The 20,000-nt window shown below is 43.2% G+C and overlaps 2 protein-coding genes across 2 annotated transcripts in view; one reads left to right on the top strand and one right to left on the bottom strand.

The window, feature by feature from the left end:
• The window catches only part of LOC131342822 (troponin C, slow skeletal and cardiac muscles-like), a 4,547-nt gene extending 3,610 nt beyond the window's left edge, over positions 1 to 937 (top strand). The window contains exons 4-6 of the mRNA XM_058374069.1: positions 369 to 483; positions 591 to 727; positions 798 to 937. Of these exons, the coding sequence (XP_058230052.1) occupies positions 369 to 483; positions 591 to 727; positions 798 to 829 (284 nt within the window). The 3' untranslated portion in view covers positions 830 to 937. The remainder of the gene's footprint in view (positions 1 to 368; positions 484 to 590; positions 728 to 797) is intronic.
• A 1,535-nt stretch (positions 938 to 2,472) lies between these two features.
• rpl29 (ribosomal protein L29) lies at positions 2,473 to 6,796 on the bottom strand. The gene is made up of 4 exons (XM_058374071.1): positions 6,714 to 6,796; positions 6,189 to 6,240; positions 6,024 to 6,088; positions 2,473 to 2,646 (listed from the first exon to the last, which is right to left on the bottom strand). The coding sequence occupies exons 2-4, from the start codon at positions 6,223 to 6,225 to the stop codon at positions 2,554 to 2,556; spliced, it is 195 nt and encodes a 64-aa protein (XP_058230054.1). The 5' UTR covers positions 6,226 to 6,240; positions 6,714 to 6,796; the 3' UTR covers positions 2,473 to 2,553.
• Positions 6,797 to 20,000: the final 13,204 nt, after the last annotated feature.

Raw genomic sequence — 20,000 nt, forward strand, 5'->3', positions numbered from 1 at the left:
TCCCCACAGCTTCATCATCAGCCTTCATTCCTCACAGCTTCATCATCAGCTTCATCATCAGCCTCATTCCCCACAGCTTCATCATCAGCCTTCATTCCTCACAGCTTCATCATCAGCTTCATCGTCAGCCTCATTCTTCACAGCCTCATCATCATCACCTTCATCATCATCAGCCTTCATTCCTCACAGCTTCATTCTAAATTCAATCCAATTATGCAAATGTATATATAATGATAATAACACATATATAATGAGGTTAAACCGCATAGAAATCTTTTGACCACTTCAAATACAAGAATCAGATTAGGATAAACATCATTAAAGGATATCATGTAAATATAAGTGTGTGTGTTTGTGTGTGTGTGTAGGCAGTGGCACTGTGGACTTTGATGAGTTCTTGGTGATGATGGTCAGATGTATGAAGGATGACAGTAAAGCCAAATCGGAGGAGGAGCTGGCTGATCTGTTCAGGATGTTTGACAGGCAAGTTTTAATTTAATTCAGAAATCACAAAAATGAATGATTTATATTTATTTATATCTCTGTAATGGATCAGTAGTGTGTGTGTGTGTGTGTGTGTGTGTGTGCAGGAACAGAGATGGGTACATCGACAGAGATGAGCTGCGTGAGATGCTGAAAGCTACAGGAGAGATGATCAGTGAAGATGATGTGGATGAACTAATGAAGGACGGAGACAGAAACAGCGACGGGAAGATCGATTATGACGGTAATGAAAGTGTTCCATTGATTAGCGGCGTCTCGGTGAACCGAGCGCTAACTGTCTTTATTTATTTCAGAGTTTCTGGAGTTCATGAAGGGAGTGGAATAAACCTCAGCACAGCGACTCTGCAGCTGAACTCGAGCTTCAGTCACTGGACTGAAATCATTCAGGTTCCTTTGCAGCCATGGAAAAGTTTTAATATGAAATAAAGTTCTGATTATTAAACCATGATCTGATTATCAGACTGAATGTCCAGGGCTCTGATCTTTCTGACCTGAAGATGTGGGAACAGCTCCAGCTTTTCCCCTCAGACTGACACACGGCTCGGACACGGAGACGAGGTTTAGACTTTAACTGCTGATCTAATAATAACTTCATTACTGAACAACTGTGTTAATCCTCATGACTCCAGATAACGAGGGAGATGAATGTTAACGAGTTTGTTTCATCTGAGCTCTAACTTACCGAGGCCATGAAGAGCAAAACAAATAACAAATCCAAAAACAAGAGGAAAAGGTAGGTACAGTGTGTGAATGGAATTCTTCCCTCTGATTGGACGAGACATCTGTCACTCAGGATCTACAGGAAGTAGGAGATTGTATATCAAACTTTATTTCTTCTACATGTGTGGAGTTCTGCCTCAGTCTTTCAAAGAAAATAAACATATATATTTATCTTCATAAGAGAATGGAGTTCATTCAGCTCTACTGTGGTGAAGGACGTTCATGTGGTCAGTGTGATGTTGGATATACTGATAGTGTATCATGGAGTAAAGATAAGTTTATCTCCAAAAACACACCAGGGATGTTCTGAAGAGCAAACTATTCCAGATTAAAGGATGTAAGGAGCGCTATAAGAGCAGAGCTGTGTTCATACACACACCAATCCACTTTCTACTGCTGCAGATACTGCTGGACTTCCTGTAGATCCTGAGTGACCCATGTCTCGTCCAATCAGAGGGAGGAATTCCATTCACACACTATACCTACCTTTTCCACTCTGTTGGGTTCATCCTTGTGTTTCTGGATGTTTTGTTTTGTACTTCTCAGCCACCGTAGAAGCTTCTTCTCTCCAGTAGAGTTATCAGTTTACATAAAACTCACTCTCTGAATGAACAGAGGTCAGAACATCTCAGTGACACGTCACTTTAGACCAGACCAGGACGTCCCTCAGGACTGAATCAGATTCATTAAACACAGAGTAATAAATGAATTAGGAACTGTAGAGAGAGTGAGATGTGGACTGAAGCACTGAGGTTTAAACTGCGCTGCTTTCATGAAGTTCAGCTGAAACTCCACGCCGTAAAGGAGGAGGGAATAGTGCAGTACTGCTGATTTGGGACACGCCCCACTGAAGCAGGAGGCTGAGATCACGAGAGGAAACGTGACAAAAACATCATACCACACGTGGCAGAGGTGCTGCTGAGCTAAAATTAAATATTTAAATATTAGAATATTTAAATAAAACTCATGTTAAAAACTATTTTTTAAAGAAGTGAAATGTTTTAAATCAGCAGCTAGCAACTAGTTTTATTAAAAAAAGAAAAAAAAAAAGGACTGGACAGTTTTACACCGAACATCAGTGTGAGTGTGTGTGAGTGTGCGTGAGTGTGCGTGTGCGTGTGTGCGCGTGTGAGTGTGTGCGAGTGTGCGTGTGAGTGTGTGCGCGTGCAAGTGAGTGTGTGCGAGTGTGAGCATGCAAGTGTGTGTGTTTGTGTGCGCGCGAGTGAGTGTGTGAGAAAGTAAAGGAGATTCTTGTTCCACTGTCTAAAGTTTTATTGTGGATGGTATAAACATCTGTACAGACAGCTGGACAGGTGGGGGAGCAGCTGTTTATTTGGAGGCCTGCTGCTTGGCGATCTTCTTCAGTCCTTTCTTGTTGTGTTTCTTGGCAAAGCGCATGTTCCTCAGAAACTTAGGATCCACCTGCAGAGAGACGGAAAAATCCTGAGTTTTAAACATTCCTGGTGATTTTTCTCTCTCTCTCACACACACACACACACACACACACACACACACAGAAGTACACACTACAGCAATGGTACACTTTCATCACGTTTTCAGCTTCACTTCAGGAAACAGTCATTAATTTAACGGGGTAACTTTAGCGCTCTGTGTGTGTGTGCACGTGTGAGAGTGAGCGAGTGAGTGTGTGAGAGTGAGTGTGTGTGAGTGTGTGTGTGTGAGAGAGTGAGCGAGTGAGTGTGTGAGTGAGAGTGAGCGAGTGAGTGTGTGTGTGTGAGTGAGCGTGTGAGAGTGAGCGAGTGAGTGTGTGAGAGTGAGCGAGTGTGTGTGAGAGTGTGTGTGTGTGAGTGTGTGTGTGTGTGAGTGTGTGTGTGTGAGAGTGAGCGAGTGAGTGAGAGTGAGCGAGTGAGCGTGTGTGTGTGTGAGCGAGCGAGTGTGTGAGAGTGAGTGTATGTGTGAGAGTGAGCGAGTGAGTGTGTGAGAGTGAGCGAGTGAGTGTGTGTGTGTGTGTGTGTGTGAGCGAGCGAGTGTGAGAGAGTGAGTGTATGTGTGAGAGTGAGCGAGTGAGTGTGTGTGTGAGAGTGAGCGAGTGAGTGTGTGTGTGTGTGAGCGAGCGAGTGTGTGTGAGTGAGTGTATGTGTGAGAGTGAGCGAGTGAGTGTGTGTGTGTGTGAGCGAGCGAGTGTGTGAGAGTGAGTGTATGTGTGAGAGTGAGCGAGTGAGTGTGTGTGAGTGAGCGAGTGAGTGTGTGTGAGTGAGTGTATGTGTGAGAGTGAGCGAGTGAGTGTGTGTGTGTGTGAGCGAGCGAGTGTGTGAGAGTGAGTGTATGTGTGAGAGTGAGCGAGTGAGTGAGAGTGAGCGAGTGAGCGTGTGTGTGAGAGTGAGCGAGTGAGCGTGTGTGAGAGTGAGCGTGTGAGTGTGTGTGAGTGAGCGAGCGAGTGTGTGTGTGAGAGTGAGCGAGTGAGTGTGTGTGTGTGAGAGTGAGCGTGTGAGTGTGTGTGAGCGAGTGAGCGTGTGTGTGAGAGTGAGCGAGTGAGTGTGTGTGTGTGAGAGTGAGCGAGTGAGTGTGTGTGTGTGAGAGTGAGCGAGCGAGTGTGTGTGTGTGTGAGAGTGAGCGAGCGAGTGTGTGTGTGTGTGAGTGAGCGTGTGTGTGTGTGTGTGTGAGAGTGAGTGTGAGAGTGAGCGAGTGTGTGTGAGAGTGTGTGTGTGTGTGAGAGTGTGTGTGTGTGTGAGTGAGCGAGTGAGTGTGTGTGTGAGAGAGTGAGTGAGTGAGTGAGTGAGTGAGTGTGTGTGTGAGAGTGAGTGTGAGAGTGAGCGAGTGTGTGTGAGAGTGTGTGTGTGTGAGTGTGTGTGTGTGTGAGTGAGCGAGTGAGAGTGAGTGAGTGAGTGAGTGAGTGAGTGAGTGTGTGTGTGTGTGTGTGAGAGTGAGTGAGTGAGTGAGTGAGTGTGTGTGAGTGAGTGTGTGTGTGTGTGAGAGTGAGCGAGTGAGTGAGTGAGTGTGTGTGTGTGAGTGAGTGTGAGAGTGAGCGAGTGAGTGTGAGAGTGAGCGTGTGTGTGAGAGTGTGTGTGTGTGCGAGTGAGTGTGAGAGTGAGCGAGTGTGTGTGTGTGTGTGAGAGTGTGTGTGTGTGAGAGTGAGTGAGTGAGTGTGTGTGTGTGTGTGAGTGTGAGTGTGTGTGTGTGTAGATTGAGTGTGGGATTAAATGAAATCTTAAATGAAAATTATTTTGATCATGTTTGTAAAAGCACCAAGTTAAAGTACAGGAATGTTTTATGCAAATTATTTTCTGGAGATTTAAAACAGAAAGTCTAATTCCTGCGTCGTGTTTTAAAACTATCCTAAATGTTAAATCTCAGAATCAGTCGTAAAGAAACGATCGTCTCTCGCCTTCCTCTCCGTCTCAGCAGCACTGATTTAATAAAATAATTCCACACTCCTGATTAAAACACGAGGTCAGGTTTGTTATTTGTTGTAAAATTCACCAGGACCCTGCTGTACAGAACTGAATCCATCAGCATTAAAGGTGTTCACACGCAGAGTTTTAAACAGAACCTTGAACACGTTCTTCTCTCAGTGTGGTTCTTTTAGGAGAACACAGGTCCGAGATCGCAGAGTGAGGCGGGTCGGTCCGCTTCCCAGTGAACTCCAGCTTGTTCTCGTGCTGCTAAACTGAGCGAGAGCACAGAGCTGTACCACTGCAGAACCGCACTGAGGTCCAGAGACCGGGAGAGGAACACCACAAGATCTTTCACTTGAAATCTCTAATTCTATAATCATTTCCACAAACACTTGAAGATTTAAAGGTTTATTAAACTTTTACATTACTGTATTTTCAAAAGGAGCTTTTTACTGATTCAAAAGGAGAGAGAGAGAGAGAGAGAGAGAGAGAGAGAGAGAGAGACACTGTTCTGAGATTGTGAAGCTTGTACAGAAAATACAGCAGAACCTCGGGGCTCGAGCCATTGGTGTGTACCACCATTTTCTGGGAGTATGACCCGGGAGCTGCCACTATCAGGTACAGAAGGTCACTCGTGCATGACGGCGTCAGTTCTGACCAGTCTTCAGCCGTGATCGTACGCGTGTAGCAGCTCTGAACATTACTGTTCTTTAATCGTCCGAGGAAGAATGGGAGGTGGTCACCAGAGACTTTCGTGTGAAGTGGAATGACATCCAAGCCTTCTCCGAAACGCATCCCAACAAACCCGAGTGCCCAACACTCTGAACAATAACGAGGGGTCCGATTTTAGGATAATTGTTCAGCGCAATTCAGCCCCCCCCCCGGTTCCTTCACACCAGCAAGTCTCCAGAAGAAAAGGTACGGGAGCAATACCTGTACAGTCCACTTAATGAAGTCCTCTCTCTCTCTCTCTCTTTTACAGCTTTATATTTTTAGAGTTGTATTATTTTTGTATAATTAAGGCTTTTTCATACTGTGCTATAAAAACCGTAAAAGATTCTGGTTACATGCGGTCAGCAGTGTCCAGGAATGGATTCGTTCTATTTACACGGGAAATATAAACCAGCCTATGAACAAATTGGGTCGCGAACAGAACTTAGGAATGAATCAGGTCCGTTCTCCGAGGTTCTACTGTATACCGAAAAAATCAGACCCTGTGTGTGGGTGGAGCTTCTGAGGAATTAGAGAATCAGAAAGTCTGATTATCCCCATGTCTGATTCAGGAGACTGTTTAGATCAGTTCCTCGGTGTCTCGTGTGAAGCCATGAGTTTATTTTTTATCTTTACACTGATTTAAACACACACACACACACACCCCGCTGAGGAATATTACTCAAAAACATAAAATTCTACAGTTTTAAGTAAAAACACGTGAGAGCTCACCCCCTTCAGAGACTCGTAGCGATGAGAGCGAGGCTTCTTGATGCCGTTTCTGTGCCACTTGCGGGCTGAAGAGAGAAAAAACACCAGAAAACAATATTAACCATTTTACTCTGAAACTCACCACCAGTGTGTGTGTGTGTGTGTGTGTGTGTGTGAGATACTCACACTGGTTGTGTGTGGTGTGATTCTTAGACTTTGCCATTTTTAATCACGATGTCTAAACAAGAATAGAAAATACACTCTTAAAAATATATACTTAAAAACAAAAAGTTAAACAGCACGTGCAACTCTCAAAAATTACAACCAATACCCCCCCCATCTGTTTATAATTAGCATGTTTGCTACATGTACACGGGACTATAACTGCAACTAGATACAAGTAAAATACTGTTTTTGTTCTATATAAACTGTTTCAGTATCATACAGAATAAATAGTTCGGTCTTATTTCCATCTCCAGCTTTTAAACAGTAAATTTGAGCGCCAATGAACGCAGCCCGCCGTCTCTACAGCTAACCAAAAAAACTTCAAGTTTTCACAAAATGCCGCAATAAAACCGCCTCGATTTATTGACAGTCCTCTCCGGAACGTGTCACAGCATCAACACACCCTATAAAGCTGTGGAAATATTTCATACAGAATAAAGATTACAGTAGATTCTTTTCCAAAAACACAAGGCATAAATTTGATACCTGCTACACGTAGCGCGAGACAACCGGAAGAGGAAGTAGAGAAGGATTGTGGGAAATAAAAGCCCTTCTTTAACGCACAGCAGTGTGAAGCGAGATACAAGAGAAGAGCGGCAGGGTGTGGAGAAGCACAACAACACAACTCCATCACAACAACACAACAACACAACTCCATCACAACAACACAACAACACAACTCCATCACAACAACACAACAACACAACTCCATCACAACAACACAACAACACAACTCCATCACAACAACACAACAACACAACAACACAACTCCATCACAACAACACAACAACACAACAACACAACTCCATCACAACAACACAACAACACAACTCCATCACAACAACACAACAACACAACTCCATCACAACAACACAACAACACAACAACACAACTCCATCACAACAACACAACAACACAACTCCATCACAACAACACAACAACACAACTCCATCACAACAACACAACAACACAACAACACAACTCCATCACAACAACACAACAACACAACTCCATCACAACAACACAACAACACAACAACACAACTCCATCACAACAACACAACAACACAACAACACAACTCCATCACAACAACACAACAACACAACTCCATCATAACAACTCAACAACACAACAACACAACTCCATCACAACAACACAACAACACAACTCCATCATAACAACACAACAACACAACTCCATCACAACAACACAACTCCATCACAACAACACAACAACACAGCTCCATCACAACACAACACAGCTCCATCACAACATCACAACAACACAACTCCATCACAACAACACAACAACACAACTCCATCACAACAACACAACAACACAACTCCATCACAACAACACAACAACACAACAACACAACTCCATCACAACAACACAACAACACAACTCCATCATAACAACACAACAACACAACTCCATCACAACACAACTCCATCACAACATCACAACAACACAACTCCATCACAACATCACAACAACACAACTCCATCACAACAACACAACAACACAACAACACAACTCCATCACAACAACACAACAACACAACAACACAACTCCATCACAACAACACAACAACACAACTCCATCATAACAACTCAACAACACAACAACACAACTCCATCACAACAACACAACTCCATCACAACAACACAACAACACAGCTCCATCACAACACAACACAGCTCCATCACAACATCACAACAACACAACTCCATCACAACAACACAACAACACAACTCCATCACAACAACACAACAACACAACTCCATCACAACAACACAACAACACAACAACACAACTCCATCACAACAACACAACAACACAACTCCATCATAACAACACAACAACACAACTCCATCACAACACAACTCCATCACAACATCACAACAACACAACTCCATCACAACATCACAACAACACAACTCCATCACAACAACACAACAACACAACTCCATCACAACAACACAACAACACAACTCCATCATAACAACACAACAACACAACTCCATCACAACAACACAACTCCATCACAACAACACAACAACACAACTCCATCACAACAACACAACTCCATCACAACAACACAACAACACAACTCCATCACAACAACACAACTCCATCATAACAACACAACAACACAACTCCATCACAACAACACAACTCCATCACAACAACACAACAACACAACTCCATCACAACATCACAACAACACAACATCACAACTCCATCACAACATCACAACAACACAACTCCATCACAACAACACAACATCACATCACAACAACACAACTCCATCACAACATCACAACAACACAACATCACAACTCCATCACAACATCACAACATCACAACTCCATCACAACAACACAACATCACATCACAACAACACAACTCCATCACAACAACACAACAACACAACTCCATCACAACAACACAACAACACAACTCCATCACAACAACACAACAACACAACTCCATCACAACATCACAACAACACAACTCCATCACAACATCACAACAACACAACTCCATCACAACAACACAACAACACAACTCCATCACAACAACACAACAACACAACTCCATCACAACAACACAACAACACAACAACACAACTCCATCACAACAACACAACAACACAACTCCATCACAACAACACAACAACACAACTCCATCACAACAACACAACAACACAACAACACAACTCCATCACAACAACACAACAACACAACTCCATCACAACAACACAACAACACAACAACACAACTCCATCACAACAACACAACAACACAACAACACAACTCCATCACAACAACACAACAACACAACTCCATCATAACAACTCAACAACACAACAACACAACTCCATCACAACAACACAACTCCATCACAACAACACAACAACACAGCTCCATCACAACACAACACAGCTCCATCACAACATCACAACAACACAACTCCATCATCACAACAACACAACAACACAACTCCATCACAACAACACAACAACACAACTCCATCACAACAACACAACAACACAACAACACAACTCCATCACAACAACACAACAACACAACTCCATCATAACAACACAACAACACAACTCCATCACAACACAACTCCATCACAACATCACAACAACACAACTCCATCACAACATCACAACAACACAACTCCATCACAACAACACAACAACACAACTCCATCACAACAACACAACAACACAACTCCATCATAACAACACAACAACACAACTCCATCACAACAACACAACTCCATCACAACAACACAACAACACAACTCCATCACAACAACACAACTCCATCACAACAACACAACAACACAACTCCATCACAACAACACAACTCCATCATAACAACACAACAACACAACTCCATCACAACAACACAACTCCATCACAACAACACAACAACACAACTCCATCACAACATCACAACAACACAACATCACAACTCCATCACAACAACACAACATCACATCACAACAACACAACTCCATCACAACATCACAACAACACAACATCACAACTCCATCACAACATCACAACATCACAACTCCATCACAACAACACAACATCACATCACAACAACACAACTCCATCACAACAACACAACAACACAACTCCATCACAACAACACAACAACACAACTCCATCACAACAACACAACAACACAACTCCATCACAACAACACAACAACACAACAACACAACTCCATCACAACAACACAACAACACAACAACACAACTCCATCACAACAACACAACAACACAACTCCATCACAACAACACAACAACACAACTCCATCACAACAACACAACAACACAACTCCATCACAACAACACAACAACACAACTCCATCACAACAACACAACAACACAACTCCATCACAACAACACAACAACACAACAACACAACTCCATCACAACAACACAACAACACAACTCCATCACAACAACACAACAACACAACAACACAACTCCATCACAACAACACAACAACACAACAACACAACTCCATCACAACAACACAACAACACAACTCCATCATAACAACTCAACAACACAACAACACAACTCCATCACAACAACACAACTCCATCACAACAACACAACAACACAGCTCCATCACAACACAACACAGCTCCATCACAACATCACAACAACACAACTCCATCACAACAACACAACAACACAACCATCCTCAACAACACAACAACACAACTCCATCACAACAACACAACAACACAACAACACAACTCCATCACAACAACACAACAACACAACTCCATCATAACAACACAACAACACAACTCCATCACAACACAACTCCATCACAACATCACAACAACACAACTCCATCACAACATCACAACAACACAACTCCATCACAACAACACAACAACACAACTCCATCACAACAACACAACAACACAACTCCATCATAACAACACAACAACACAACTCCATCACAACAACTCAACAACACAACAACACAACTCCATCACAACAACACAACTCCATCACAACAACACAACAACACAGCTCCATCACAACAACACAACTCCATCATAACAACACAACAACACAACTCCATCACAACAACACAACTCCATCACAACAACACAACAACACAACTCCATCACAACATCACAACAACACAACATCACAACTCCATCACAACATCACAACAACACAACTCCATCACAACAACACAACATCACATCACAACAACACAACTCCATCACAACAACACAACAACACAACTCCATCACAACATCACAACAACACAACATCACAACTCCATCACAACATCACAACAACACAACTCCATCACAACAACACAACATCACATCACAACAACACAACTCCATCACAACATCACAACAACACAACATCACAACTCCATCACAACATCACAACATCACAACTCCATCACAACAACACAACATCACATCACAACAACACAACTCCATCACAACAACACAACAACACAACTCCATCACAACAACACAACAACACAACTCCATCACAACAACACAACAACACAACTCCATCACAACAACACAACAACACAACAACACAACTCCATCACAACAACACAACAACACAACAACACAACTCCATCACAACAACACAACAACACAACTCCATCACAACAACACAACAACACAACTCCATCACAACAACACAACAACACAACAACACAACTCCATCACAACAACACAACAACACAACTCCATCACAACAACACAACAACACAACTCCATCACAACAACACAACAACACAACAACACAACTCCATCACAACAACACAACAACACAACTCCATCACAACAACACAACAACACAACAACACAACTCCATCACAACAACACAACAACACAACAACACAACTCCATCACAACAACACAACAACACAACTCCATCATAACAACTCAACAACACAACAACACAACTCCATCACAACAACACAACTCCATCACAACAACACAACAACACAGCTCCATCACAACACAACACAGCTCCATCACAACATCACAACAACACAACTCCATCACAACAACACAACAACACAACTCCATCACAACAACACAACAACACAACTCCATCACAACAACACAACAACACAACAACACAACTCCATCACAACAACACAACAACACAACTCCATCATAACAACACAACAACACAACTCCATCACAACACAACTCCATCACAACATCACAACAACACAACTCCATCACAACATCACAACAACACAACTCCATCACAACAACACAACAACACAACTCCATCACAACAACACAACAACACAACTCCATCATAACAACACAACAACACAACTCCATCACAACAACACAACTCCATCACAACAACACAACAACACAACTCCATCACAACAACACAACTCCATCACAACAACACAACAACACAACTCCATCACAACAACACAACTCCATCATAACAACACAACAACACAACTCCATCACAACAACACAACTCCATCACAACAACACAACAACACAACTCCATCACAACATCACAACAACACAACATCACAACTCCATCACAACATCACAACAACACAACTCCATCACAACAACACAACATCACATCACAACAACACAACTCCATCACAACATCACAACAACACAACATCACAACTCCATCACAACATCACAACATCACAACTCCATCACAACAACACAACATCACATCACAACAACACAACTCCATCACAACATCACAACTCCATCACAACATCACAACAACACAACTCCATCACAACAACACAACATCACATCACAACACAACTCCATCACAACATCACAACAACACAACTCCATCACAACATCACAACAACACAACTCCATCACAACATCACAACAACACATCACAACTCCATCACATCACAACTCCATCACATCACAACAACACAACAACACAACTCCATCACAACAACACAACATCACAACTCCATCACAACAACACAACTCCATCACAACATCACAACTCCATCACATCACAACATCACAACTCCATCACATCACAACTCCATCACAACATCACAACATCACAACATCACAACTCCATCACAACAACACATCACAACATCACAACTCCATCACAACATCACAACAACACAACATCACAACTCCATCACAACAACACAACTCCATCACAACAACACAACAACACAGCTCCATCACAACATCACAACAACACAACTCCATCACAACAACACAACAACACAACTCCATCATAACAACACAACAACACAACTCCATCACAACAACACAACTCCATCACAACATCACAACAACACAACTCCATCACAACAACACAACAACACAACTCCATCACAACAACACAACAACACAACTCCATCACAACAACACAACACAGCTCCATCACAACAACACAACTCCATCACAACACAACAACACAGCAACACAACTCCATCATAACAACACAACAACACAACTCCATCACAACAACACAACTCCATCACAACAACACAACTCCATCACAACAACACAACTCCATCATAACATCACAACAACACATCACAACTCCATCACATCACAACTCCATCACAACATCACAACAACACAACAACACAACTCCATCACAACAACACAACATCACAACTCCATCACAACAACACAACTCCATCACAACATCACAACATCACAACAACACAACATCACAACTCCATCACAACATCACAACTCCATCACATCACAACATCACAACTCCATCACAACATCACAACATCACAACTCCATCACAACATCACAACATCACAACATCACAACTCCATCACAACAACACATCACAACATCACAACTCCATCACAACATCACAACAACACAACATCACAACTCCATCACAACAACACAACTCCATCACAACAACACAACAACACAGCTCCATCACAACATCACAACAACACAACTCCATCACAACAACACAACAACACAACAACACAACTCCATCACATCACAACAACACAACATCACAACTCCATCACAACATCACAACAACACAACTCCATCACAACACAACATCACATCACAACAACACAACTCCATCACAACATCACAACAACACAACATCACAACTCCATCACAACATCACAACTCCATCACAACATCACAACAACACAACTCCATCACAACATCACAACAACACAACATCACAACAACACAACTCCATCACAACAACACAACAACACATCACAACAACACAACTCCATCACAACATCACAACAACACAACATCAGAACTCCATCACAACATCACAACTCCATCACAACATCACAACATCACAACTCCATCACAACATCACAACAACACAACTCCATCACAACATCACAACAACACAACATCACAACTCCATCACAACATCACAACAACACAACATCACAACAACACAACATCACATCACAACATCACAACAACACATCACAACAACACAACATCACAACAACAACACAACTTCATCACAACATCACAACAACACATCACAACAACACATCACAACATCACAACAACACAACATCACAACAACACAACATCACAACAACACAACATCACAACATCACAACTCCATCACAACATCACAACTCCATCACAACATCACAACAACACAACTCCATCACAACATCACAACAACACAACATCACAACAACACAACTCCATCACAACAACACAACAACACATCACAACAACACAACTCCATCACAACATCACAACAACACAACATCAGAACTCCATCACAACATCACAACTCCATCACAACATCACAACATCACAACTCCATCACAACATCACAACAACACAACTCCATCACAACATCACAACAACACAACATCACAACTCCATCACAACATCACAACAACACAACATCACAACAACACAACATCACATCACATCACAACAACACAACATCGCAACAACACAACATCACAACAACATCACAACATCACAACAACACATCACAACAACACATCACAACATCACAACAACACAACAACACAACATCACAACAACACAACATCACAACAACACAACAACACAACATCACAACAACAACACAACTCCATCACATCACAACAACACAACATCACAACAACACAACATCACAACAACACAACATCACAACAACACAACAACACAACATCACAACAACAACACAACTTCATCACAACATCACAACAACACATCACAACAACACATCACAACATCACAACAACACAACATCACAACAACACAACATCACAACAACACAACATCACAACAACACAACAACACAACATCACAACAACAACACAACTCCATCACATCACAACATCACAACAACACAACATCACAACAACAACACAACTCCATCACATCACAACAACACAACATCACAACAACACAACATCACAACAACACATCACAACAACAACACAACTTCATCACAACATCACAACAACACATCACAACAACACATCACAACATCACATCACAACATCACAACACAACTTCATCACAACATCACAACAACACCACAACAAAACATCACAACATCACAACAACACAACATCACATCACATCACATCACAACAACAAAACTTCTCACATCTCACTGCCTCACTATCTCACTGCCTCACTATCTCACTGCCTCAGTATCTCAGTGTCTCCTTACTTCTCTGCCTCAGTATCCCACTGTCTCAGTATCTCAGTGTCTCTCAGTATCTCATTATCTCACTGTCTCAGTATCTCACTGCCTCAGTATCTCATTATCTCACTGTCTCAGTATCTCACTGCCTCAGTATCTCATTATCTCACTGTCTCAGTATCTCACTGCCTCAGTATCTCATTATCTCACTGTCTCGGTATCTCACTGTCTCAGTATCTCACTGTCTCAATATCTCAGTGTCCAGTTTGTTGTATGTGTCCCTGCTGTGTGTTTATTGTACCAGATTGCTGTGAGCACTTCCTCTGGAGATTATTCAGTTTATTAAAATGAAAGATGAATAAGAGTAAGAGAGAGTAAGAGAGGGTAAGAGAGAGTAAGAGAGGGTAAGAGAGAGTAAGAGAGGGTAAGAGAGAGTAAGAGAGGGTAAGAGAGAGTAAGAGAGGGTAAGAGAGAGTAAGAGAGGGTAAGAGAGAGTAAGAGAGGGTAAGAGAGGGTAAGAGAGAGTAAGAGAGGGTAAGAGAGAGTAAGAGAGGGTAAGAGAGAGTAAGAGAGGGTAAGAGAGAGTAAGAGAGAGTAAGAGAGGGTAAGAGAGAGTAAGAGAGAGTAAGAGAGGGTAAGAGAGAGTAAGAGAGGGTAAGAGAGAGTAAGAGAGGGTAAGAGAGAGTAAGAGAGGGTAAGAGAGGGTAAGAGAGGGTAGGAGAGAGTAAGAGAGGGTAAGAGAGGGTAAGAGAGAGTAAGAGAGGGTAAGAGAGGGTAAGAGAGAGTAAGAGAGAGTAAGAGAGGGTAAGAGAGGGTAAGAGAGAGTAAGAGAGGGTAAGAGAGAGTAAGAGAGGGTAAGAGAGAGTAAGAGAGGGTAAGAGAGAGTAAGAGAGGGTAAGAGAGAGTAAGAGAGGGTAAGAGTGGTCAGTAGGTGTCGCTGTGTGTGTGTGTGGTCAGTAGGTGTCGCTGTGTGTGTGTGTGTGTGTGGTCAGTAGGTGTCGCTGTGTGTGTGTGTGTGTGGTCAGTAGGTGTCGCTGTGTGTGTGTGTGTGTGTGTGGTCAGTAGGTGTCGCTGTGTGTGTGTGTGTGGTCAGTAGGTGTCGCTGTGTGTGTGTGTGTGTGTGTGTGTGTGAGAGTGTGTGTATATATGTGTGTGTGTGTGTGTATGTGTGTGTGGATATGTGTTTGTGTGTGTGTGTGAGTGGTCAGTCGGTGTTGCTGTGTGTGTATGTGTGTGTGTGAGTGGTCAGTAGGTGTCGCTGTGTGTGTGTGTGTGTGTGGTCAGTAGGTGTCGCTGTGTGTGTGTGTGTGTGTGTGGTCAGTAGGTGTCGCTGTGTGTGTGTGTGTGTGTGTGTGGTCCCAGTAAGGGTGTCGCTTTGTGTGTGTGTGTGTGAAAAATGGTCAGTAGGTGTGTGTGTGTGTGTGGTCAGTAGGTGTCGCTGTGTGTGTGTGTGTGTGTGTGGTCAGTAGAGTGTCGCTGTGTGTGTGTGTGTGTGTGTGGTCAGTAAAGTGTCGCTGTGTGTGTGTGTGTGTGGTCAGTAAGGTGTCGCTGTGTGTGTGTGTGTGTCAGTGTGTCAGCTGTGTGTGTGTGTGTGTGGTCAGTAGGTGTGTGCTGTGTGTGTGTGTGTGTGTGTGTGTAGTCAGTAGGTAATGTCGCTGTGTGTGTGTGTGTGTGCCCTAGTAAGTGTCGCTGTCGTGTGTGTGTGTGTGTGGTCCATTGTAGGTGTGTGTGTGTGTGGTCAGTAGGTGTCGCTGTGTGTGTGTGTGTGTGGTCAGTAGGTGTCGCTGTGTGTGTGTGTGTGTGTGGTCAGTAGGTGTCGCTGTGTGTGTGTGTGTGTGTGTGTGGTCAGTAGGTGTCGCTGTGTGTGTGTGTGTGGTCAGTAGGTGTCGCTGTGTGTGTGTGTGTGGTCAGTAGGTGTCGCTGTGTGTGTGTGTGTGTGTGGTCAGTAGGTGTCGCTGTGTGTGTGTGTGTGTGTGTGGTCAGTAGGTGTCGCTGTGTGTGTGTGTGGTCAGTAGGTGTCGCTGTGTGTGTGTGTGTGGTCAGTAGGTGTCGCTATGTGTGTGTGTGTGTGTGTGTGTGTGTGTGGTCAGTAGGTGTCGCTGTGTGTGTGTGTGTGTGTGTGTGGTCAGTAGGTGTCGCTGTGTGTGTGTGTGTGTGTGTGTGTGTGGTCAGTAGGTGTCGCTGTGTGTGTGTGTGTGTGTGGTCAGTAGGTGTCGCTGTGTGTGTGTGTGTGTGGTCAGTAGGTGTCGCTGTGTGTGTGTGTGTGTGTGTGTGTGTGGTCAGTAGGTGTCGCTGTGTGTGTGTGTGTGTGTGTGGTCAGTAGGTGTCGCTGTGTGTGTGTGTGTGTGGTCAGTAGGTGTCGCTGTTCCTCTATCTGACTCCCTGCATTAATCAGTGTGTTTAAATCAGATAAATAACAGAATCTTCTCTCTACAATAATCCTCTACATTACTGTACAGAATTTTATAGAAATAAAATAAAAAAGTGAAGAGATTTCATTTCATTTTATTTTATTATTTTTATTCATTAGAAAACAGATTGTTATATATTACAGAAATATTTAACAGAATGTAATGATTTTCATTTAATTCTGTGTAATGACTCTGAACGGAGAAAAAAATGTGTTGAGAAAAAACCTCTGTGTTACATAACGACTGCCTGGAGGTAACACACACACACACACACACACACACACACACACACTGACACACACACACACACTGATACACACACACACACACACACACACACTGATACACACACACACACACACACACACACTGATACACACACACACACACTGATACACACACACACTGATACACACACACAAACACACTGATACACACACACTGAACAGACACACACACACTGATACACACACACACCACACACACACACACTGAATACACACCACACACACACACACTTAACACACACACACACACTGATACACACACACCACACACACACACACTGATACACACACACACACACACACACTGAACACACACACACACACACTGATACACACACACACCCACACACACTGATACACACACACACACTGATACACACACACACACACACTGACACACACACACACACACACACTGACACACACACACACACACACTGACACACACACACACACACACTGATACACACACACACACACACTGACACACACACACACACACTGATACACACACACACACACCACACACACACACATACACATACACACACACCACACACATACACACACTACACACACACACATACACACACACCACACACACACACACACACACTGATACACACACACACATACACACACACACTGATACACACACACACACACATACACACACACACACACTGATACACACACACACACACACTGATATACACACAGACACACACACTGATACACACACACACACACACAGACACACACTGACACACACACACTGATACACACACTGACACACACACACAGACACACACACTGACACACACACACACTGATACACACACTGATACACACACTGACACACACACACACACTGATACACACACAGACACACCACACACACACACACTGAACACACACACACACACACACTGAACACACACACACTGATACACACACACCACACACACACACACACTGAACAGACACACACACACTGATACACACACACACACACACTGAACACACACACACACACACACACTGAACACACACACACTGATACACACTGAACACACACACACACACACTGAACAGACACACACACACACACACTGATACACACACACACACACTGATACACACATACACACACACACACACACACTGATACACACACACACACTGATACACACACACACACACACTGATACACACACACACACTGATACACACACACACACACACACACACTGACACACACACACACACACTGATACACACACTGACACACACACACACACCACACACACACACATACACATACACACACACCACACACATACACACACACACTACACACACACACATACACACACACCACACACACACACATACACATACACACACACCACACACATACACACACACACTACACACACACACATACACACACACCACACACACACACATACACATACACACACACACCACACACACACACACACACACTGACACACACACACACACACTGACACACACACACACACCACACACACACACATACACATACACACACACCACACACATACACACACACACTACACACACACACATACACACACACCACACACACACACACATACACATACACACACACACCACACACACACACACACACTGACACACACACACACACACTGATACACACACTGACACACACACACACACCACACACACACACATACACATACACACACACACACCACACACACACACACACATACACACACACCACACACACACACCACACACACACACACACACACACACTGACACACACACACACACTGATACACACATACACATAC

Source organism: Hemibagrus wyckioides, linkage group LG21, assembly GCF_019097595.1.
Source record: "Hemibagrus wyckioides isolate EC202008001 linkage group LG21, SWU_Hwy_1.0, whole genome shotgun sequence".
Classification (NCBI taxonomy): domain Eukaryota; kingdom Metazoa; phylum Chordata; class Actinopteri; order Siluriformes; family Bagridae; genus Hemibagrus; species Hemibagrus wyckioides.